General features: G+C 41.3%; 1 protein-coding gene across 2 annotated transcripts; it reads right to left on the bottom strand.

The window, feature by feature from the left end:
* Positions 1-1189: 1189 nt before the first annotated feature.
* LOC115359372 (malate dehydrogenase, cytoplasmic-like) lies at positions 1190-23419 on the bottom strand. 2 transcript variants are annotated; one of them, XM_030051812.1, is made up of 9 exons: positions 23114-23419; positions 14293-14391; positions 12673-12769; positions 9594-9769; positions 7742-7864; positions 6880-7056; positions 5840-5953; positions 4789-4878; positions 1190-1734 (listed from the first exon to the last, which is right to left on the bottom strand). In XM_030051812.1, the coding sequence occupies exons 1-9, from the start codon at positions 23165-23167 to the stop codon at positions 1612-1614; spliced, it is 1053 nt and encodes a 350-aa protein (XP_029907672.1). In that variant the 5' UTR covers positions 23168-23419; the 3' UTR covers positions 1190-1611. The 2 variants fall into 2 exon arrangements, with proteins under 2 accessions (XP_029907672.1, XP_029907680.1); XM_030051820.1 differs by lacking the exon at positions 23114-23419 and adding an exon at positions 15625-15772.

The raw sequence follows: 23419 nt of genomic DNA on the forward strand, positions 1-23419 counted from the left end.
TCAGGAACACGCCCCGCCCCTATCTTTCTGGTCAAGTTCCATTCAGTTTCACTTAATAAATGTTTCAATTGACATTTGTAAAAGAAAAAATGCCCCTACCACACACTATGATTTATTCAAAATTATGTTTTTTTTTTGTTTGTTTGTTTTTTGTTTTTTTATCATTATTATTACCTATTTTGCCACTTCCTTTTCCACTTAACAGAGATTTTATCCATTTGAAACATAACTGAAGATTACTGCTACTCACTTATGAATATAACTAAATCAATGTTGAGCAATATTGAAGAGCTGGGATTATTTTGAGAAATATAAGCATCAAGTTTTAATAATTAAAAAAGGATGTGTGGAGACTTTGGAGACATTTCAGATCTTAACAGGTAAAATATCGCATCCCGCATACACAGACTAACTGCTAACTGTAATCATTTTAGTATTACTAAATGTTTATTAGTCGTCTTGAGACACTCATTGGGCTACAGAGTGAACCTGATATATTAGAAGCTGTAATAATATTTTAGTTTCTCACTTATTTAATGTTCACCAAATTAAAAATGGATATATTAACTGGTAAAACTCAGCTCACACCTTTACACTCCAATGCAGATCAAACAGGCAGCAAACAGGTAGACGTGTTAAATGGAGACTAACAAGCAGCATGAGGAATACTTTGTGTTAAAATATAGTTTACCTGCAATTTTAGTTAATTTAAGCCATTGATCTTATTTTTCTTATACATTTTTTTTTATTTTTGTCTTCTTCAGTTTTATGCTACAAATGTTGACAACCTTAAGTCATGTTTGCAGTGCTTAAATAAAGAATCATTGTTATTGTTATTTTATTTTATTGAAATAAAGTAAAAGCAGTCAGTCTGCAAGTTGATGCTGCCTCCCTGTGGCCAAACTGAACCACTGCAACACGCCAGAACTAAATTTCACCAACAGTAGATAGATTAGATAGATTCACAGCAACTGGATTTGGATTATCCTGAATCTGAAGATTAGATTATTAAAAAAAAAACAAACAGATTAGGATGTTTTGTGAATGATCTCAACCCCACCAGAAGGATTCGGGAATAACTTCATATGGAACCAAATAAACTGATTTTAACACAAGGCTGTCAGTTCATCTTGGATAAATTAAAACACTGAATCCCATCCCAGAGGCACGAGTCAGTAACCAGTCAGTATTGATCGGTTATCGGTTTCTTTGTTGTTTATTGTTAGAACATGTTCCGTTACAGTTTCTGGACAGCTAGTGTGCGTTATCATCTACCAACACAGACATTCTCTCGTGTCTTCAGGCCAAGGCCAGGTTGTGGTCAATAAACAGGTTTTTTCTAAAAACCTGAAGAAGAGGCCGAGCCCCACACACACATACATACGCACATACACACACACGTTTACACACACACACACACACACACACACACACACACACACACACACACACACACACACACACACAGAGACGGACAGACAGAGAGAGGTGACACACAGACGTGGTAGGAGGATGATAATCAGGTTGGAGAGTTGGAGGTCAGAGCCGCGAGCTGGGAGCGTCGGGGGCATCTAGGTGCTGTGGCGGCTGCTGGCCAGTGGGGGGCGTCAGTCACTGAGACAGGAAGGCCATCGCCGTGTCTCTCTCCTCCACCAGCTCGGCCGCGGTGGCGTCCATCTTGGCCCGGGAGAAGTCGTTGATGGCGAGGCCGTCCATCACTTTCCAGCTCTTGTTCTGTGGCGGCAGAGAAGTCAAAGGTCAGAGGTCAGGGGTCAGAGTGGGGCGCCCTGATATCAGCAGGGTCGAGGGTTCGACTCCCACTTGTGGCATTAACACCAGCGTGAAAGCTTAGTTCAAATGGTTGAACTAAAGTGTTAAAGCCCTGCAGGGTCAGATCGGCCTCGTGTTTCTGGACCGTCACGCTCAGTAAAGGTCGTGCCAACAGCCCATTGGTGGATCCTGTGAGGGGGCGGGGCTAGACAACAGGGGACTGTTTGGGACGGAGTGTGAGACGAGATAAGGTAAGATTGTAAATAATAAAATGTAACGTTGAAAAATAAAATGGAAGCTTTATTGTGCAGAGACGTGGAAATCTGCCTTCAGCTTTACAAGTTAAAACACTTCACAGTAAATCACAACATTATTAAATTATAAAAACACCACCTGCAGAGTGCAGGCAGCTGTAAGGGACACTGTTCCAGTGTGAACAGCGTTTACCAGTTTAACAGAGTGTTTGGTATGAAAGACTTTTTGTAAATGATCTTGTTTGCTGCGGCGGCTCTGTAGCGCCTCCTGAGGGCAGTTTGATGAATTCTTCAAAAAGGGGATGAACAGGATTAGACAGCATTTGTCCGACTTTTCATTTCACCTGCATTTTATATTATATATAAATCCCATCAATTTTACTGGCCATGTTTATAATTCTGGAGAGTCTATTTGTATTCTTAGACCCCAGGTGGCCGCACCACGTACACATATTAGACAGTTAAAACACCTTCAACAAAACTTCTGGAAACAGTCTATAAAATTTCCTCGCATTCCTCATAACCAGTTTTCTGATGTGATACAAGCGCTGCGTTGCTTCTTAAAGAAGTTTTCTGTGTTAGCTGTAAAAGTCAAAGTGCCATTAAAAAGGTTGCTAAATATTAAACCTCCTCTCCTGCTTCAACGGGCTGATTATTAATCAGAACAGGTGGAAGATAATGGCGACTCTTAACAACCAGCTCCTTTGTCTTAGGTTCATTAATAAAGAGGGCCGCCGTCTTCACACAACTTAGAAAGCTCACCAAAATGGAGGAAATATAAATAAATATGTAGCCTGAGTAACTTTGTCCCCTGTCTGCGTAAGAGCGAATAACACCACATCATCAGCATATTCATATAACTGGCAGGTTGAATTCATAAACCAGTGAGCAGAGAGAGAACATTGTTTTGTTTTCCGTTTGTTAGTTTGCAGATTTAAGCTAAAACTGAAGGAAAAGTTTCAATAAACTGAAATGACGGCAAATCTAGAGCAAAAACTGCGAGCCAGACGGACGTTTTTCCTTTTGTGATGCATTGCTGTTTTTCAGTTCCATTTTTACATTTTTTTTTTTTAAAGGGAGGGGTTTTCCCTGTGTTTTTTGATATAAAGGATTTGAGCTTCCCAAGAACATTTGAGCTTCATATGGACATTTTAAGTTTAATCAAGTGGAAAGCTGACCTACTAGATTCAGCAAATCTGTTTATTGGAAGCAAGTCTTTTGGTTTTATTGAGTTCAGTTCAGGATCCTGAAGTTTTTTGGTCACTAGTGTTTGGAAAACGGGTTGTTACTGCACAAACTACACAAAAGTGCAGTCATGAAGCTGCGAAGTGGTTCTGATAGGAGTTCGAGAAACAGCAAACATGCATTATCTGGTTAAAAATTAATGGGACTGACTGCAAAATCCTAGTTAACTGTGTGTATCATCTCAAGTTTGTACCATCATCTTTCATAATTTCACTAATTAATAAAATGAGAAGTGTTGTAGCTTGCGGCGCAGACCGAGGCTGCAGCAGGATCTTTGTATAACGTTAGACAAAGTTAAAAGCTGTGGGTTTTAATTTAATCTGTTTGTTTTGGCCTGCAACCAAGAGAGAAGGGGAAAAAAAAAAGAACATAAATCAACTCCCAAACGCCTCGTCTTGCTTCCCAGCTCCCTCACGGCCTGTAGGAAAACTTTAGAAATCAAACCGTTTTCATTTCGTCCAGATTTGTGCTGTTTTCAGGGAGCTTACGGATACAGACGAAACAGAGCAGCACATTATTATGTTACAGTGAAGCTAACCTTTGACCTTTTGGACATTAAAAAAAAAAGGTCACAACATCATCATTTTATCCCGTTAGGGCATTTGTGTGAAACTTTGTCGTAATTTGCATTTGAAGCCTTGAGTGATGGCCCAGAAAAAAATGTGTTTTGTGAGGTCACAGTGACCTTGAACTTTGACCTCTGAGCATCAAAATGTAATCAGTTCATCCCTGAGTCCAAGAGGATGCCTGAAGAAATTCCCTCAAGGCGATGCTTATCTATCGCATATATGAGTTCCTCGTTGTAGACTGAAGCGGTTGAAAAACTCATTTATCCCTGTGTCTATTAAGCTCTTCAATAGTGGCAAATCAGCTTGGAGGCACCTTTGCACCGGCACTGAGCACCTGATTTTATTTTATTTACCTGTTTTAGAATCTTTTAAAATATTTATTACAACTGAGTGTCATTGTTTCACATTTGATGTTGAATGTATGATGCTGATTGGCTGTAGTCTGGGTGAAGAGCCCATGACGAACTTTCCACCTTGTGAGACAATAAAGTTAATCTGGATCTTGATCTTGGGGAACATGGATGGTGTTATTAAATTAATCTGCAGGTCACTATTAGACTGATTTGATGTGAGAGACGAGAATTGGGCATTTGCTTTTCATAAACTCACTCATAAATCTAAAGGTTAAAACCCAACAAAACTCTGGTCTGTTTTTCGTCCTCACGGCCCAGACGCCTGTTTGTCGGTCTGTAAATGTTTATCAGGCTAAAGCTGCAGAATCCACTGGGAGGTCGTGAGCAGCTGCTGATCCAGGATGCAGCCAAAGCACACGAGTGGATCCCATCCCTTTTAATATTTTGTGTGAAAACCCTGCAACTTTTCCTCAGAAGGAAAGATTTTCACTTGGCCTCTTGTGCGGCTCGTCATGGAAATGTGTTTTGTTGGAATGTGTTATATCTTGGTATGTCCTCTACACCTTTTACCTGACCGTTTTTCTGGAGGTTTCTCACCTTGATCTGGACAGGGAAGGAGTAGATGAGATCCTCTGGGATGCCGTAGGAGTTCCCAGCAGCGTAAATGCCCATGGAGATGAACTCGCCCTGCAGGACACAGAGAGGCAGATATGCCTGCTTTTTAAAAAACTTTTTAAAACCAGTGTCGTCCAGTTTACACATTTAATCAGGTTCCTTTTGACTGATGTTTCTGAGAACAGAAATGTACAGAAATAACGCTGTTGGACTTCAAACAGCTACATCAGTCAAACCGTGAGAGTCCAAATGTCTACGTATGCCTTTTATTTAATTATTTATTTTAAACAAGCGACTGACTTGAACGCATCATGTGATGTTTTAGTGTCATCTGTATGAGGAGAAATTCACACCACACTGAAATGCAAAAGCAACACACACAGTGCATTATGTTATGTTATGTACATTGTCTAAAAGCAAATCCCTGCTCGGTGTTTTAGAAATGAGGCGACATGTACAACGATTTAATGAAGATTTAGGTTTTTGTTTCGGCAAATCTTCAGGGGTCCACCTGAAGCCTTGGACCGAGACCGAGACCCGCCCCGGGACCTGCATGCAGATCCCGTCTTTTTAATATTATAATACTAGCAGCCATGGCAAACAGTCTCTGTCTGGTCAAAACCTTGTATCTCCAATTTTGGTGATTTTCACATTTTAGTTTAATTTGACTATTTCCATGCTCCTCTGTTGGCTCAGAAAGTTCTACAAGCCTTTGGGGTTATGAAATCTTTACAAAAATAATTACATAAACTGAAAAATGAACAGTCGTCAAGTTTCTGAAGAGTTGATTTTATGGAGATACAAGGTTTTGGTTGACTGGTTCAGTTCCAGGTGTTTTTGGGTTCCAGCATGGATTTTTGGACCCGTGGAGACCTCTGGTTTCATGCATTTCAGCGTGGCCTGAATTTCTTTCTGTGGTTGTTTCTTCGTTTTCTCTGCCAGCTTTTTAAATGTGTCACGTTCCGTAACCTGTTCCGGTAACGGTGGGATGTGTGAGCGGAGCGGAGAAACGTGAGGCTGTGGGCAGACTGACCTCTTTGGTGCCGAACCAGATGTCCCTCATGTGGTCGCAGATGGCCTTGGCGGCCGACATGGCGCTTGACAGCTTCCTGGCCTTGATGACGGCGGCGCCACGCTGCTGCACCGTCTGCAGGACGAGACAGAGCGTTAAAACAATAAAATGTTTCCTCCCAAAAAATTTGAAAAACAAACTGGATCCTTCATCTCAACGCTGAGGCACTGGACAAACTGTGAGCAGAGAGATTCAAGATTGATTGCAACTGATTACATTCCCTCATGTCACGGTAACTTGTTCCTTTTTGAGTATTTTCTTTAAAGTCAGTAATTTTTACTTTTCCTTCAGCCCATTTCTGCTTGAGTTTTCACTTCATTTTAAATCAGATCCATCTCAGAGAACAAATGATCAGTGACAGACTGTGGAACCTTTCACAATAAAAGCTCAGTCAGCAAAGATGAGGAGAAGGACCTGCTTCTACTTTGTTGCTTCTGCTTTTTGTCATTTTCCAAATTTCACAATAAAAGCTGCACCATGACAAACTGCAGTGAGGACCATTTGGACTGTAAATGAGGAAGGAACCGACATCCAACCCAGACGGACGCCGATTCTCCAGTTCAAAACCAAAACAACAACATTTTTGTAACATCTGCCTCTGAGCGAAAATCAAGGAATGTGCCTTTAAGTGACCTGGATGGTCAAATAAAGGTCAGATCAATCTAAAATCTTGGATTAACTTGGATTATCTTGGATATATTTTTGTCCTTCTATAACGATGTTCTGCCCTGTCACTCTTACTGTTTAGTTTAATTACCCATAATTAACTTTGTTTTGTTTGTTTTTAATTGTAAAGCTCTATGAGCATTTTTAATATTTTGTGTGTGGCACTTTGAGCTACAAATGCATAATTATCATTACTATTATTATTATTATTAATATAAGAACTAGTAATAGTAGAATTAACAGTATTTTCATTAGTATTATCACCACAGTGTATCCTCAGTTTGCTTAAGGAGAAAAATAAATAAATCAATAAAAAAAAAAAAAAATCTTCTCACGGAGATGAAGTCTCCTTTGAGCCAGGCATCATCCTTCACGGCGTCGTACGCCGCCATCTCGCTGCCGTGCACGTTGACCTTAGCGTGGTGCACGTCGGGGTACTGGGTGGACGAGTGGTTGCCCCAGATGATCACGTTCTTCACGTTGTTGGCAGGAACGCCGCAGCGCATCGCCACCTGCAGGCCGCACACAGCAACAGCAGCAGGAAGTGTGTGAGAGTCAGTTCAGAGTAAATGTGACACGATTCCATGTTTTGGTTTTATTTTTGGGTTGAAGCATTAAAACATCATGTATCTGGATGTTTTGAGTGATGTCATATGTGCACAGCTACAGGCACTGGGGGAAAAAAACAAACATAAAGGCAAACAGCCACTAGTATCAACTTAAGTTAATTCAACTTTAAGCAAAACAAATATTTTATTGTTTTTAACGTTATATTTACATTTTATATTCACCTTATTTATATAATAAACCTCTTTTCTAGTACATCTAATAGGGATGTAGAGATACCATTTTTTCAGAGCCAATCTCAATTTTTAATATCAATTTTAATTTTTTAAAATATAATTATAAACTCATTTTCTTTTTTAATTACATGTGATTTTTTTTTTTGGTGGTAATTTTCTGTTTTTTGTTATTGTTTTACCACAATTTTTTTAAGCAATCTTAATGAAACATTTGTTAATTCATTTTTTTTGTGTGTGTTGTTGTGTCTAAAACTGGAATTTTGAAACAGCAATTTTCACATTTATTACAAAATGAATATCGGCCCTAAATATTGGTTATTGGTGTTTAACAGTCAAACTACATCCACAGAGATAGAGACACAGTGTGTGTGTGTGTGTGTGTGTGTGTGAGGACCTGGGATGAGGCTCGGTTGTGGTCCAGACGGGTCAGGCAGGAGAAGTTCTCCTTGGGGATGGAAGGGGCCGACTTGGCGGCGATCAGACAGTTGGTGTTGGCCGGGTTTCCCACAACCAGAACCTGAGAGGAGCACAAGGGAAAACGCCTCAAACATCCGAGCTTTCAAAAATAAAAAATAAAAACACACTCCTCTCTGTCACGGCATGTCTGCAGCTGCCACAAAGACAAACTGCACCACAATTTAACACGTTTTTAGACAAATCAGGAACACGACGAGTTATTAACCAGATCCATCAAACCACACAACCTGAGCCCTGAGGCGTTTCTGTCTGCAGGTCGGAGTGAAGGCAGGATTATTTTCTGCAGGATCAGAGCTTCAGAACGGCAGAGGAACAGAAATAGATCCATTGTGGAAACCAGATGAAATGTTCTTGTTGAAATTCAAGCCTCTTTAACTCAGATAAAGCCTGGCTAATGACCTTTAGGAGCTGCTATTACATCACATACAGAGCATGACGTTGTGTTTAAGACGCTTAAAAAAGACCAGCAGACCACATATATGCGTGTGTGTGTGTGTGTGTGTGTGTGGATATGCACATGCCTGTATACAGTTTTTTTTCTCATTGTTTAGTTTTTTTCTCTGATCCACGAGGTGGGGCTTTGCTCTATGCTGTAAAAAAATAATAACTATATCATCACCGTATTGTGTGCCTGTTAATATTTCCAAATAAAATAATTAAATTCAAAAAGACCAGCAGGACCCCCCTCCATTATCTCTGATAGATTTTAACCAAAGTCACTCATCATTTCTCTTTCACGTTTGTCCCTCCTGTCTGCATTTCCAACAGAATCACACCAGTAGAAAAAATAAAATCAAATTGGAAAAAAAAAAAAGCCCATAAACTGCTGGGAAATGTGATCTCTCCTTGCAGACGCTGCACATTTTGAAGCTTCATGACACTGTTCACAGACCGTGGTACCATTGCCCTGATTTCTGACGTGGGAATATGTGATATGAGTGTGTAATTTTGGTGGCATTGACCCTTTAAGCTGAGCTGAGGCGTCATATGAGCGCCGACAAACGGCCTCGGCGGGAGGGGAGACGCTTCGCCTGCAGGCCAGAGCTCTGACCTTCAGCTCAGAGCAGAGGAGCCTTTCGTCACACCGAGGGACTTTGGTCATTAGAGGCCCTCATGACGCACTAATATGTATGTGTGTGTGTGTGTGTGTGTGTGTGTGTGTGGACATGCTGCACATTGCATACTTTAAACTCCACACGGCGTGCAGCAGCGAGACACTTTGATCCCTGAGCTCTGGAGGCCGTTCATTCCTTCACTGATCTGCAACATGTGAACTCAGCAGGACTCCACGTGCGCACATACCAATACAAGATCAATATGAGATCAATACTGTGACATAAGACTCGGTCTGGTCTGGGCTTTTGGACGCTGTGACGTGATGATGTGGTGTATGAAATGTTTTTTGCTGGTTTTAGAGGCGGAGATACGGTTTTCTGAACGTATCGGACATCACTGCTGATCACAAACCTCTGGTGTGTAAAACAGACCGAAAATTAAATTATATCTAATCTGCTGGAAATATAAATATAATCCAGGCTGAGTCATGTGGTGCAGTGGTGGCGCCCCCATCAGGTCGTCCATCAGACGGTAAAAATGAAACCAGGCTGCTGGTTTGGACCTTTATTCTTGTAACAGGAAGCCTTCAAACTCCTCCAGCAGCTTTTGGATTTGCTCGATGGTTCAGTGGATTCAGAGGTTGGCAGTTTCGTTATTTGTGTTAATGAATGATCTTATTAGCTAACATGGCACTCGGAGTGAAAGTCGCTCACCTTGACGGTCTTCTTGGCGTACTTCTCCAGCGCGGCGCCCTGCGTCTTGAAGATGGCCACGTTGGCCTTCAGCAGGTCCTTCCTCTCCATGCCCTCCTTCCTGGGCATCGAGCCCACCAGGATGGCGGCGTCCAGGTCCTTGAAGCCCACCTCCACCTTGTCAGTGGGGATGACCTCTGATGAGGAGAGAGACAACCATCAACATGAGACACCTTCCACTTTCAACAGCGTCACACTCTCACAAAATATCATCTGGAATTAAAGTAAAATAAATAAAAAAAGAAGTTAGAAATCATCTGAGGACATCTGCTTATACAGTAGTTATGATTTTGAAATACTGATGAATGAACTGCAGGCTGTGAACAGACGGGCAGGATTTAACCCTGACTCTTTAGAACGAGCCATTCTTTCATAAATGTGTGTAAAGGCAGACTGCATGGCTAGCTGCTGGAGTTTATACACCTGTGGCGACGGGACTGAATCAAACACCTGAATTCAGTGATTTAGAGGTGACTTGATGTCCATACAGTGTACATCAAAACAAGAAATTAAGAGTCTATTTCATGTCGATATCAGCCGATCCTTCTTAAGCACACAGATATCACTCTGATAATTATTTTGATAACGATGATTATTGTCGTTGCATATTCAGATCACTGTTCCAGCCGCTCAGTTTCTTTCTTTATTAACTCCTCGTCTCATCGTGAGTTCATCCGGCAGATAAGAAGCTGCCGGGGTTGCAGATGCTGTTGATAAGATGTTTGGTATCTGGCTGAAGGGGATGAACTCTGCTGCAATCAGCCTGGACTTCAGCCGAGGCTCAACACCGCCCCCCCACCCAACACCACCGCTGGCCCACCACCGCTCTGATTGGCTGCCGGCTCCCACTGTGCCTCAGCAAACAGCCAATGGGAGGCCTTGTTGCAGACACTCCTTCCTCCACACACACACACACACACACACACAGAGACAGGGAGCATTTGAGACAATCAGGCCACAGAGCAGAACACACACACTATTGTTCAGACACAGTTTGAGCTGCTGGAGGCAGAAACTGAGACTTCTGCACTGAAGCTGCTGACAGTTCATGATATTATGTTGATATTCAATATATTCTGTGGGCAAGCTGCACACTCATCTTCTTCCTAGTATTTCGTTCTTTCTTTCTTTCTTATTCCGTACTTTTTTTTTTTTTTTTGGCTCGTAACTCCTCCTACAGCTATCATTTTAGGCCCACACAATGAATTGGAAAAATGTGCGGCCCGATTGGGAGAAGTGTGCTATTACTTTTATAAGGAATCCGACTCATGGAATTCTCGAAATTCCAATTTTACGGAAAATTTCGGCCATCCAAAATGAATGGCCAAAACTTCCCAAGGTTCTGAGGCGCAGAGCTTTTGACTTGCGTCCACGCACCAAATACGAAAAACGTGCGTCTTGTGGAGAAGAAGCGGCGCGACGATTTTCAAGGCGCTCCGACTTTCCGTTTTTCCGCAATTCCAGTTTGAAGCCGAAATTTGGTCGCAATACACACTAATGGCGGAATGTTCGGAGTGCCAGAGTGAGTGACATCACGGCTAGAGTGCAGCGGCCCTGGAAAATCGTCTAAAAATTTTGTCTTTTACTTGCTCTCCTGGCCACAATTTTCACTCCACATGCATAAATTCAGGTAAAGTAGTAGGGAAACTAGTTTTGCTTTGAAAAATGTAAAAACAAAAGCAAAGTCGCTTGAACTTTTTAAACGGTGACCCTTAACGAGGCAGGAGTGCCAGCTCTCTCCCCCATAGACTGCCATTATATCTGGAACCCAAAATCTGGGGAGAGAAGGAGAAACACACACTTTTTCAACTCGCTCTAGGGTGAGCATTTTGGGGAGTTGAAAAATATTTTTTTACACAGTTTAAAAGCCAAAAGCCTTACCTTTCTCATGATACATTTTATTTTCTGCTCGGACTTACTGTCATTGAGGAAAAAGCATTTGTTTGACCACTACTTTCAGGAGATTCTCTCCCAAGCACCACTGTCACTCTTCCAGCTTGCCCACGCAGTTTCCCCAGAAACTGCACCTCTCTAGTTAAAAGGACTATTCTGACAGTAGGTAGGACGAGAGCCAATACTTCGGTACCAATAGTCCAAATACACAACAGTAACCATTTTCCTATAGCACTGTGGGCACCAGACATTTTTATTTAGATTCATTATTTATTTAGATTTAGCCTTCAGCGGGCAGAAACGTATTCTTCCAGACCTGACGGGGGCAGCATACACACAATTTACGCTTGTTCAGGTGTGCGCTAAAGAAGAGACAAACACACGTGAAAGACGGGAGCTCGGCCTGGAGGGATCTCACTTATGAGGCAAATGCTCATGGAACAATAATAAATTCACAAAACAAAATATGCAAACGGTGCCACTGAAGTTTATGTGGGAGCCTATTTGCGTACTTGTTATTTCCATATTTCCTCATGTCTCTGCTGGATACTGCAGTCGAAATTGTGTACAATCTAAAAAGCTGCTATTTAACCACAGTTGACTTACAGTTTGTTTTAAATAGCTGACGGCTAAATATTTGAATGTTCAACAGATTTTAATAAAAGGAGTGTATGCTGAAGTAAATGGCATTTTTTCTTTTCTTTTTCTTTTTTCTGTCGTATTGAAAAGAGTATTGGTACTGACTACTGTATTTTTGGTATCATGACAGCCCTCGCTGCCGGCTTCAGGCTAAAAATATCCGTATCGAAGGCCTTAAATAAACCCTGCTGTGTTAGTGCGGTATGAAGCACGTGAGGCAGGTTCCACTGCAGCTGCTCTTCGTCTCCACACCGAGAAACACTGACTGATGTGTTTTTCCCCCCAAACAGCTGGGAGACATGAAAATACCTCCTGATGGAGAACTTGGAGGAGAAAAGGGAGAAAATAAAGAAAAAACTACAGGAATGGGAGACGATCAGTAAATTCTGGCATTTGATTGAAAGACAAGGAACGGCCTGATGTCTCAATGCAACCCTGTCATACACACACACACACACACACACACACACACACACACACACACACACACACAGCGTCTCTCCCTCACCCCTCAGCAGCGGCAGGGCGCAGTCCTGGAGCTCCATGACGACTCCGTCCAGCACCGGCAGCATGGGCGGGATGTCCAGCAGCACCAAGATGATTGGCTGGAGACAAGACAGGCAAGCAGGGAGTCAACCAATCAGCTACAACCAACTTTTATCCACCAGGAAGTCCGATAAAGCACATGGAGGAGCTCGTCAAGGGCTTTCCAGTGACTTTCAAGCACTTGTTTCATGAGAAATGTCAAGGTAACATGAAATCTAAAAGACGACATATGATGGAAGCTCATCCCACCTAAACAGACATTTTTATCCTGAGAACTAAGGCTGGGCAATAAATCAATATTAAATCAATACTGTGATATGAGATTAGATATCATCTGGGATTTTTGATATCATAATAATGTGATCTGATGTTTTCTGAAGTCAGTCTGCTCCAGCCATTCTACTATTTATTATAACCCACTTACATATTCTATTATTATTAGTATTGCACTATCCTATAGGATTACTGGACATATTTATACATAATGCACACACTTTGACAAATTTCTTAGGGCACATATTTTTATATTTCTGATTTCTTTTTCTATTTCTTAAAATCTGATTTGAACTTGAGCAACTGCAACTGACCCAGTTTCCCATCAGGGATCAATAAAGTATTTCGGATTCTGATTCTAATTCTGCTCTAGGCATTTATCAAAATCCCACTAGGATAGATATTTAGTGAAAGCACCAATAATCATCTTCACAATATTGATGTTGAGGGATTTGGTCAAACATAATGTGATATTTGATTTTGCCCAGCCCTACTCAGAGCAACGGAAACCTATCGATCAGGATTTCTGCTCACTAACTGATGTTTTAATTATTTATCAAGTGAAAACACCAAACATCATCTGCCTGCAGCTTCACCAAGATCTCCAAGATCACTGAGACCGTCGTCCTTTTCTCTTTTCATATCCACTGTTTCCAGGTTTTATTTTATTAGAGCTGAGCTGTTCGCCAAGATTGTCTCCCTTTTCTCTGCTAACAGGATTATAAAAAATTAATACTTTGGGTTTTTTTGGTTGCTGGTCAGACTAAAGAAACCATTTGAAGACGTCACTTTGAGCTCTGATCACTTCCCATCAGACTTTGGCTTTACTGCCGCCACGTAAGACAAAATTATTAACTGTTTAAGTGAAAAAACAATCCACACGAGGGATGTTAATGGATAGGATTGTTAGTTGCAGCCCGAGAACAGAGTTTATTCACCTCAAATCTGAATAAAATGCAGTAAATTCAAAGTACACTTCATGGTAGGTAATATCAAACTAATGTGGGTTATATGAGGATGATGTTTTTCTGGAAACACGCTTGATCATTGTCTCTGCTGGTTTTTGTTTGTGTCATAAATGATCCCAGCTGGAGTTCGGTTACCCTTCACCACATCACCGGTCACGGCTCTAAACAGACGAAGGCCCCACCGTGTCAGAAGGGACATCATTCACTTATTCTTATATAACAGCCATAACCTACATGGGGCAACACCCAGCTGTCTGCGCTGTGGACCAAAGCTGATTTACAAGGAATGGGATGCAGGCTCGGCTGCTGCTTATGTAACCGGCGTGCAGGCTGACTCTTACCTGGTCTTTACCAAACACATCTCCCTTGGCGATGCTGTACAGCAGGGAGTAGGCGATCTGGCCAGCGGCGCCGGTCACCAGAACACGGATTGGTTCGGCCTGGAAAGACAATCAGACAAAACAAAGAAGAGTCCTCAATCAGATTAAAAAAAAAAAGGAAACAATGAGACCCCTGTGACCTAGATAGGAGGCAGGAAGTGAAGCGGCACTAAGCAGCATTGTTGATGTGAACTGCATAATAATTCACTTTGCATTTCTGCACATCATGAGGTCTATTTTTAAGATGCTGAATCCCCAAAGTGATGCTGCAAGCGTTTTTAAACAGTGGCGCTGCTCCTGTCAAACTCCAGCGCTTGCAGAGGAGTGATTGCCCCGCCAAACTCCATTCACAAAAAAACTCAAATGAAAGAGGCCTCGCATTTTAGCAAAGAAAAACACAAGATTAGTCATAATTCAAGGATGAGTCTTAATTTTTAGACGCCGCCGTATAATTCGGCGCAGATGTAATCCAGAAAGCAGTGCGTTTTATCAATAAATTTCAGCTTTAAATTGAGTTCGCTGCTTTTCGGGATGCTGAAGTGAACTATTAAAGTTGACATTTGACGGGGAAAAGGTCATGCTTAGTGTTTTATTCATACGCCGAATTTAAGATCGTCTCAAAATGACTCGTCAAAGCTCTTCACTCACATTTTAAGGAGGCTCTACTAGAGCCGATGCGCAAGAAGACAGTAAATTAACATATTTTTGAATGAGGTTCCACGCCGATGCAGCTCCGATCATGATTGGCTATCCCGATCAAATAAAGGGAAATAGGCGATGATGTAACTGGGACGCCGCGCCACAGCGTCGCGGTTAAAATGGAGGCAAACTGGGTTCTAGCAAGCGGAAATCAATGCAAACACACAGCAGAAAATATGATTTCCGACTGCGTGTCGTGTCAGTCTCGGCTTTTCTTTTTCCCCCCAGGTAAATAAGAAACCTACACATCTCTCACATCCGTGCAGTAACTGCGCAACAAACTGCAAACTGCGTATGCCAGCCCTGCCCTGGGCTCTTCAATTATTCACAATGCAGGCTGCAAAAAACCTCAGCTGAACCACGCTGATAAGAATGCACATATAAACTGAGATTAAAAAAAAAAACACCAATGATGCTGCTCTCTTCCTCTTGTCAATGTCAACGCCACGCGGCGCCATTTAGCACACTAACATCAATTTTCTCAAACAAGACGAATTAAGAATAATGCATTAGCCGCGTCATGCTCAGTAAAAGGAAAATAAAATAAAGTGCATCTTGAGTGTCGGACAGGCAGCAGGGGAGCCTCCGCCTTACCATTTCTCTAGCGGCGTTGGGTGCGTTTGATGTTCACAGCCTGTTCTCCCTGCTCGGACTAGACGGAGGGTCACGGTCACCTCTATGCTTGTGTTGAAAAGTCATGCGGTGCGTGACAGGCGGCCGCGCGGGAAACGGGACTTGTAGTCTTCTTCTGGTCCACCTTCGAGGCGTTTGAACCCCGCCGAGTCAACGGGAGGAACACATTCTCCCAGCAAGCACCGCTCCGTGTGCGTCGTGAGCGCGCCCACGTTCGCCAAATATGGCAGTGAATCCTGAATCCGGCTCGTTTCAGTCAGTTCAGCCCGGCGGCCCTGCGCTCTGTGCTGCCACCTGCTGGCCGACGGCGGAACTGCAGCGCCGCAGGCTGACACGCTGCCTCTGCTCGTTAATCTGCATTTTCCCATTAGTTTTGTATTTTTATTTCGTTTTTCATCTTTTTTTTGTTATCAGTTCAGTTCAGTTTAATTTAGTTTCCACGGTGATCGTTTCAGTTTAGTTTTTCTATTTTAAGAATGTTTAGTTTTAGTTTAGTTTTTACTGCTTTCAATGTTTGTTAGTTTATTATAATGCAGGGGGTGTTTGCATCAGTCTGCTTAACAGTAGTATTTATTTAGACTTTATTTCATACTTTAGCTGTTATGCATAATTTATTGCTGTCTGTATGTCACTGTGTTTTATTTATGTATTTTATGTACGTGCCGCTCCGTGCTAATTACCCCTAGAGCAGGGGTGTCAAACTGGTGCCATGGAGGGCCAAGAGGCTGCAGGTTTTCATTCCAACCAACAACTCCACCAGGTGATTTCACTGATTAGTCCCGCCTCTCTGTTTCGAGGTAGGGTGATCAGTGAAATCACCTGGTGGAGTTGTTGGTTGGAATGAAAACCTGCAGCCTCTTGGCCCTCCATGGCACGAGTTTGACACCCCTGCCCTAGAGGGACTAATAAAGTTGTTTGAATGGAATTGAATTGAGAAAACTTATTACACTACAATCATCACATGAACGGTTCTATTGCAGAGATGTGTGTGTGTGTGTGTGTGTTTGTGTGTGTGTTTGTGTGTGTGTGTGTGTGTGTGTGTCCCCCAGGTGAAGGTGTATGTGTGTGTAACTCGATCGCTAACCAGTCCTAAATTAAAACCAATGGGAGTGAGTGGAAATGTTTTGATCTAGCGCCCCCTACAGCCGGCACCATAACCTGGACTTGTGTTTCATGCTTCAAAAAAGTTCAGATTCACCAAAATCTCACCAAAAACATCCCTCAGTTTCTAACAGTTTCTAACACACACACACACACACACACACACACACACACACTTTTTTTTTTTTTTTTTGCCAATTGAGTCTAAATGGTCCTTGCTGCAGTTTTTCCATTGTGCAGCTTTTATTGTGAAATTTGGAAAATAACAAGAAGTAGAAGCAACAAAGTAGAAGCAGGTTCCTCTTCTCATCTTTGCTGACTCCGCTTTTATTGCAAAAGGTTCCACAGTCTGTCATTAATCATTTGCTCTCTGTAATGGATCTGATTTAAAATGTAGTGAAGGACAGAACTCAAGCAAAAATACACTGAAGGAAAAGGCTAATTACTGACTTAAAAAATACTCCAAAAAGTACAAGTACACAAATAAAGCTACTGAATTACAGTAACATGAGCATAAATGTAATTAGTTACTTCTGCCTCTGGGAGAGTCTCAGGCTGGAAAATCCAACCTGACTCCCTCATGACTTTGTTGTTTCTGTCCACAAAAACACAACACGCTGTGATGTGCTTTGGTTTTGCAAAATAATGCTGGCAATTAGTTTTGCTTTCTGTTCCATGTTCTGCATGGCCTGACCTTTGTCAAGAAAAAAAACCTGCTGCTCTCATTGACTGGAACAAAATACAAGAGTTTGTGTGTAAAACTTTATAATAACCGTCAATAGTAAATGGTAAAATGATAGTTAATTAAACTTTAGTTCATTATTTTCAATTAACAAACAATGAAATGATAAATAATGTTTACTTGTTACACAGTGCACGATTTACTATATGGACTATTTATTAGCAGTTTATTGTTGCACACATTATAACATTTTATATACTGTATTATGCATTTCTAAATTATTCTCAGTTGATTTGTAAAGCTTCAAGAAATTGTTTGTTAAACATCTCCAGACACTGCTTAGATGGAGCAGATATTTCATAACACTTTGTTTCATAGTTAATAAATATTTTGTAAGCTGTCTATAAACATGTTTTTGAGGGATATTATCCCCTCAAAATATCCAACTTTGTAATAGCCATCCTATCATTCTTATCATTCATCACATTTATTATTAAAGTGAGTTTGTTTACATGCTGCAGGCTGTCGCCGCCCCCCTGAGCCTCCCTCATGAGTTTATTAATATATGAAACATTTTAACGCTCTGCAAATATCAAAAGGGAATTTAAGCAGCTACAAGTCAAATTATTTGTTTTTATGAATCGGTGAAAGTGGACGCCCTGCAAACCTGACGCCGTGTTTTAATCTGGATTGTGTTTTCAGTAAGAGCAGGACGGTGAGGTGCATTTTGTCTCAATAACAATCAAATGAATCAAATCAAATTCTTCTTCTTATCATTATTACTGTCAGAAAGTCCAGTGATAATGTAGCAGCAGATTTCACAGCTTACATTAAAACACACAGCACACACACACTGAGAAAATACTGCAGTACTGCAAACAGGCAAAACTCACAGAGTCCTCCTCAGAATACTACAGGAATACTACAGGTATAATATAGGATTACTATGGCATACTACAGGGATACTACAGGATACTACAGGGATACTGCAGGTATAATATAGGAATACTATGGCATACTACAGGGATACTACAGGATACTACAGGAATACTACGGTATAATATAGGAATACTATGGCATACTACAGGGATACTACAGAATACTACAGGGATACTGCAGGGATACGACAGGAATACTACAGGAATACTACAACAATACGACATGGATACTACAGGAATTCTATAGGATTACTAAGGTATACAACTAGGATACTACAGGGATACTACAGGGATAGTACGGAATACTACAGGGATACAACAAGAATACTGCAGGAATGCTACAGGAATACAGCAGGTATACTACAGGAGTACTACAGGAGTACTACTCTGCTGACAGGGGAAACATGAGGACGCTGTTTTCAGTGTCAGAGGTCAGAGGTCACCTGAGGTCAAGTTCACCCTGCAGTCTACAGGAAGCAGCTCAGCCACTTAATCTGTGCAGCTGGCACACACACACACACACACACACACACACACACACACACACACACATACACACAGCCGTCTGATCTGATCACTTTCACCTTTGAGTCAGTTTGTTCAGCAACACAGAAACAAGTCATTCAGTCTCGTCCTCACAGCTCTAATCTGGTTTTTCTTCCAACAAAGTAAAAAAAAATCTGACCACTGGATGAGATAAGCCCACTGGTCTCCAGTGCAGTTTCAGAGATTATTCTGGGAACCAGTATAAATATGTAGAAACACGACAGAATGAGGCAGATCAGCCACTGGATCAAGAAAACGACACTTGATTCAAGAAATTTCAAGTCGACGTGTGTTGGATTCAAGTGAGATTATCTAATCCCACTGACACAGATTTCTAATTACATTAAACGTTTGCCCGCTTTTAAATAGTAATATTTATTTATTTATTCACTCATTTTTTGTTTTAATTTTCTTCTCTTTCTTTGGTAATGTGGTGGTTTGTGTGAATACATTTTGTATAAGTTTTGTAGATTTTTCTTTTTTTCTTTTTCTTTTTTTTTTGTAATTTTGTTGTTAGTTTGTTTCCTGCTTTTCGGGGTGATTTGATGTTGATCTTCTAGTCGTTTAACTTCAATTAAAAAAAAAAAAAAGAAAAAATCAGATTTTTTTGACAGAAATCAGGTAAAGTTGCTCAGGCTTCAGAGGGTTAACTGAGAGGAGTGAGGCCATTTTACAGCAGCGTTACCGGGAGAGCGACAAAGAGAAGGAAGCAGATAGATTTTAATTTATGGATACATTAATATTTTATTATATTTAAATATTTCCAGTGCGGAGGAATGTGATTGGCTGGAGTGAGGAGGTGTGAGGCTTTTGTTGAAACCTCACACCGCGCAGCCCTCCATCTGTCACTGTGTGTGTGTGTGTGTGTGTGTGTGTGTGTGTGTGTGTGTGTGTGTGTGTGTGTGTGTGTGTGTGTGTGTGTGTGTGTGTTCCGGTGTTTTAATTCCGGTTATGTAACGGACCGGTAGCTAAAAACGGGCCTGGAGTCGGCGCGTGCTGAGCGGCCGAGGCGGGAGCTGTCCGCGGTGCTCGCGCCGCAAAGGCGGGAAACACGTCAAATTCGCGGGAAAACACGCGTGGCAGCACCGGATGTCGATAAATCCGCCTTCAAAATAAAAGACCTACATAAAAGTTCTACAATGCAGCAACGTTTTGGGGGAAAAATCTTAGGAAGGGTCTTGTAACGGCTTACATGAATGGGAATGTGGTTCAAATTTATTTTAATGTTCTGTAGATTCATCATAGATATATTTATTTTGCTTTCTTAAACGCATTGCTCCTCTATCGTCTTTAATTAACATTTTAATAACATACATTCTTTATTTTTCCACCACAGAACCGAACCATCTCAAACACCATCCAGCTGTTTCTACAATACACACATATAGACACAGATCTAAAAGATATATTTTTAAGAAGAAACCAAAAGGAGCTCCTGCGACCTTAGCACAGAAACACCGTTATAACACCACCTGCAGTGTCTTCACTTTTATTCAGTATTTTTCTTGCCCTACTTTGGATTTGATCATTTTAAGTTCTTGCTGTGAAGGCAGTTTTGACTCTATTAGTGTGATATAACTGATCATTTCTATTTTTACTGCCAGCTTGGCCTCAGCGCTGGCTGCCTGCGCTGATACACAGCTCAGTCCGCCACATGGGAAACACTGGAGCTGACAGGAGTCCCAGACTGCAAAAGGCTGATGTGAGCATTTTATATACACTCAGTGTCCACTTCATTAGATCCACCTGTATAATCTAATCTAATCCAATCCAACTGTTGTGCTGTAAAGTTTCCTTCCCTGCTGCCTATAATGCTCAGCTTTTCTTGTTGTTACAGTAATAGAGGAGTTCATTCACTTCTGTGTTTGACAATGAGCTCATAGTTAGTGCTGCTGTTGGACTGGACTGCAGTTTCCAATATTCTGCCCCACTCATGTACATAATAAATAGGTGAGGACAAAAAATGAGAAACCCCTCTCAGTATAATGCAGTCTAGTACCAGACGTCTGCAAACTACAACCTCAATAACAAACACAAAATTTATTTTACACAAAAACTGAACATTACAAACTTTGTTAAAATGTAGAATTTATGGCAGAGCTGTTGACCTGAACTGCTTTAGACTAGACAGGTGGAGGTGATAAAGTGACACTGGGTGTCTGCACTGTATGAATGTGTATAAATGGCACATCCAACAAAAACCTTAAAAGTCAGATGTACAAACTTTTGCCCACATATGGAATTCCAGATCAACGCAGGAAAATCCAGGAGAATCCAAACATCCAAATGCCGTGAATTACTTTGAAGGAATTAAGAAAATCCCAGTCTTTCCTCCTATAAGCAATCTTTTTTTAATCTTTAATCTGGTAGTTTCTTAAATTTAGTACCATAGAAACCAGCATGGATGTTTCAGATCAGTGTAAGGCGACTTTGGTTGAGCTAACATGTTGTGTTTTCATAATGAATAAAATAATTCTGAAAACTGAAAATGTTGCTTTTGGCTCTTGATTTTGATTCAAACTTTTGTTTTTCAGAGCAGGTGAACTTCACCTGGCAGGCTGCTGCTGGTGGCTTCATCAGAACGTTATTCACCAGGTGATCAGGATTAACTTAAGCTGATTATTTCTAAATAACTTTAGCAGCACACTGATGATTTTAATTCATTTCATGAGTTAAGTTCAACTCCCCCCTCTGCTGTAGCCGTGACAGAGAGTGAGCGACCTACGAACCTGGCCAGGCGTTCGTTCTGTCACGACTAAAGTTTAACTAAAGTTGTTGAATTAATTCCTGAAGGATGGAAACATGGAGGCTCAGCGGCAGCTCCACCTCCCGGCACAACACCGACTCTACTCAGCTCTATTTCTATGTCGGGGACAAATGATGACCCAACCTCTGAAAGTCTATGGCACGACCACAAATCAGACATGATAAATCTCATAAACTTATTGATTCCATACGGTCAGTTTCACATTCATAAATGCAGCATTACAAAGCTTACCTCAGTTACATTTTTGGTGTGAATTTACAGAATGTATAAAGATTATTAAACTTATAAACACTAAAAAAAAAAAAAAGTAAATAAAAAGTAATAATACTGTCAACCTGTAATGTCAACTCCTTAAAGAGGAATAACCAATGTGTTGCATTTTTATCTATATTGATTTTATATGAATGAAATCTATTTTCCCCAATATCATGTTTTATTAGAATCTCTTTTTGTTTGCTTGCTTAAATTTATACTTTTTTTTCTTTGTCAAGGAACCACATTGCTTCACTTTGCTGAAACTGGTTCATGGTTATTATTGGCTTCGTGACCAGAAAAAAAATTATTTTCTCAGAATTTTATAATTCATAATTTTCTGACTTTACAATCTCAGAATTTCTCAGAGTTTTTTTTTTCTTGTAAAATTGTGAATTTTTTCTTCATAAATTTATCACTTTAACCTCAGAGAATTTCTGAGCTTTTACGCACAAATTTGAGACTTATTTTAAAAGTTTTTTTTTCTCATAAACTTGTGAGTTTTTTCTAAAAAATTTACGGCTTTAATATCAGAGAATATCCCACTTTTTGTGTAAATTTACCACTTGTAAATTCAGAGTTTTTCTTTCTTTCTTTTTTCTTTTTTTTTTTTTTTTTCTTTTTTTGAGTGTTACCCCCTCCCACGGCTCTGTAAATTTTTTTCTTCCTACAATGGCCACTGCACCGCATCTTTGTGACTTTTACTTTGAAGCTGTCAGCCGGATGTGGTGCGGTGCAGCTCGGCCAGGTGACACCGTGGCTCTGAACACGGAGCCTGAAGCCTCCTCACTGCATTAATGATGACGGGGTCACACAACACACAACCTGCACTGACACTCCGCTCGTGTCCGGTGTGGGAAACAAACAAAACAAAAACAAAGACAAACATTTGCACCTGAAATCTCCCGGGAAAAAAAAAACAAACAAAAAAAAAACAACAATTCCTCGAGTAGAAACGGGGCTGGTTGTGGCTCCAGGTTCGCCGCCTGCAGTCCCTTCAGGTCGGGATGATGAGATCGGCCTAACTGACACGGACATAATCAGGTGAAGGAGACTCCCCGCTGCGCGTCAGTGGCAATGTTGATCAATTTACAAATGAAATGAGGCGTTCAAATGCGGCCAGCTCGCCCACGCTCCCTGCCAGGTGGAGAAAAAAAAACTCACCTCCGAGGAAACCGCCCGCACCACCACATACATGGCCGTCAGCAGCGTCAGCATGGTCCCGCCGGTGTGCCTTGTCGTTCACACTGAAGGAGATATGGCGGCTCGACCCGACACGGTGTACCGACCGAGAGAGAGAGAGAGAGACAGGTAGAGAGAGAGACCGGTGCGACACTGAGGTGATACCGAGGCGCCGGAAGCGAGCTACCCGCGCTGCAGTTCGACTCTCACGGCTTCCTGTGCCTCCGCTGCCCGGGAGTCGCTCACACACCTCCACACACACACACACACTTACACTTACACTTGCAC

Source organism: Myripristis murdjan, chromosome 1 (genome assembly GCF_902150065.1).
Source record: "Myripristis murdjan chromosome 1, fMyrMur1.1, whole genome shotgun sequence".
NCBI classification, from domain to species: Eukaryota; Metazoa; Chordata; class Actinopteri; order Holocentriformes; family Holocentridae; genus Myripristis; species Myripristis murdjan.

Bases quoted from the DNA above. Each gene is read 5' to 3' on its own strand.
- LOC115359372 (XM_030051812.1), bottom strand. From the start codon at position 23,167: ATGCTGACGCTGCTGACGGCCATGTATGTGGTGGTGCGGGCGGTTTCC. The intron at 7,865-9,593 runs GTGAGCGACTTT...TGCTCCTCTCAG, and splicing joins ACGCCAAGAAGACCGTCAAG to GTTCTGGTTGTGGGAAACCC. The intron at 5,954-6,879 runs GTGAGAAGATTT...CTCGTCCTGCAG, and splicing joins TCAAAGGAGACTTCATCTCC to ACGGTGCAGCAGCGTGGCGC.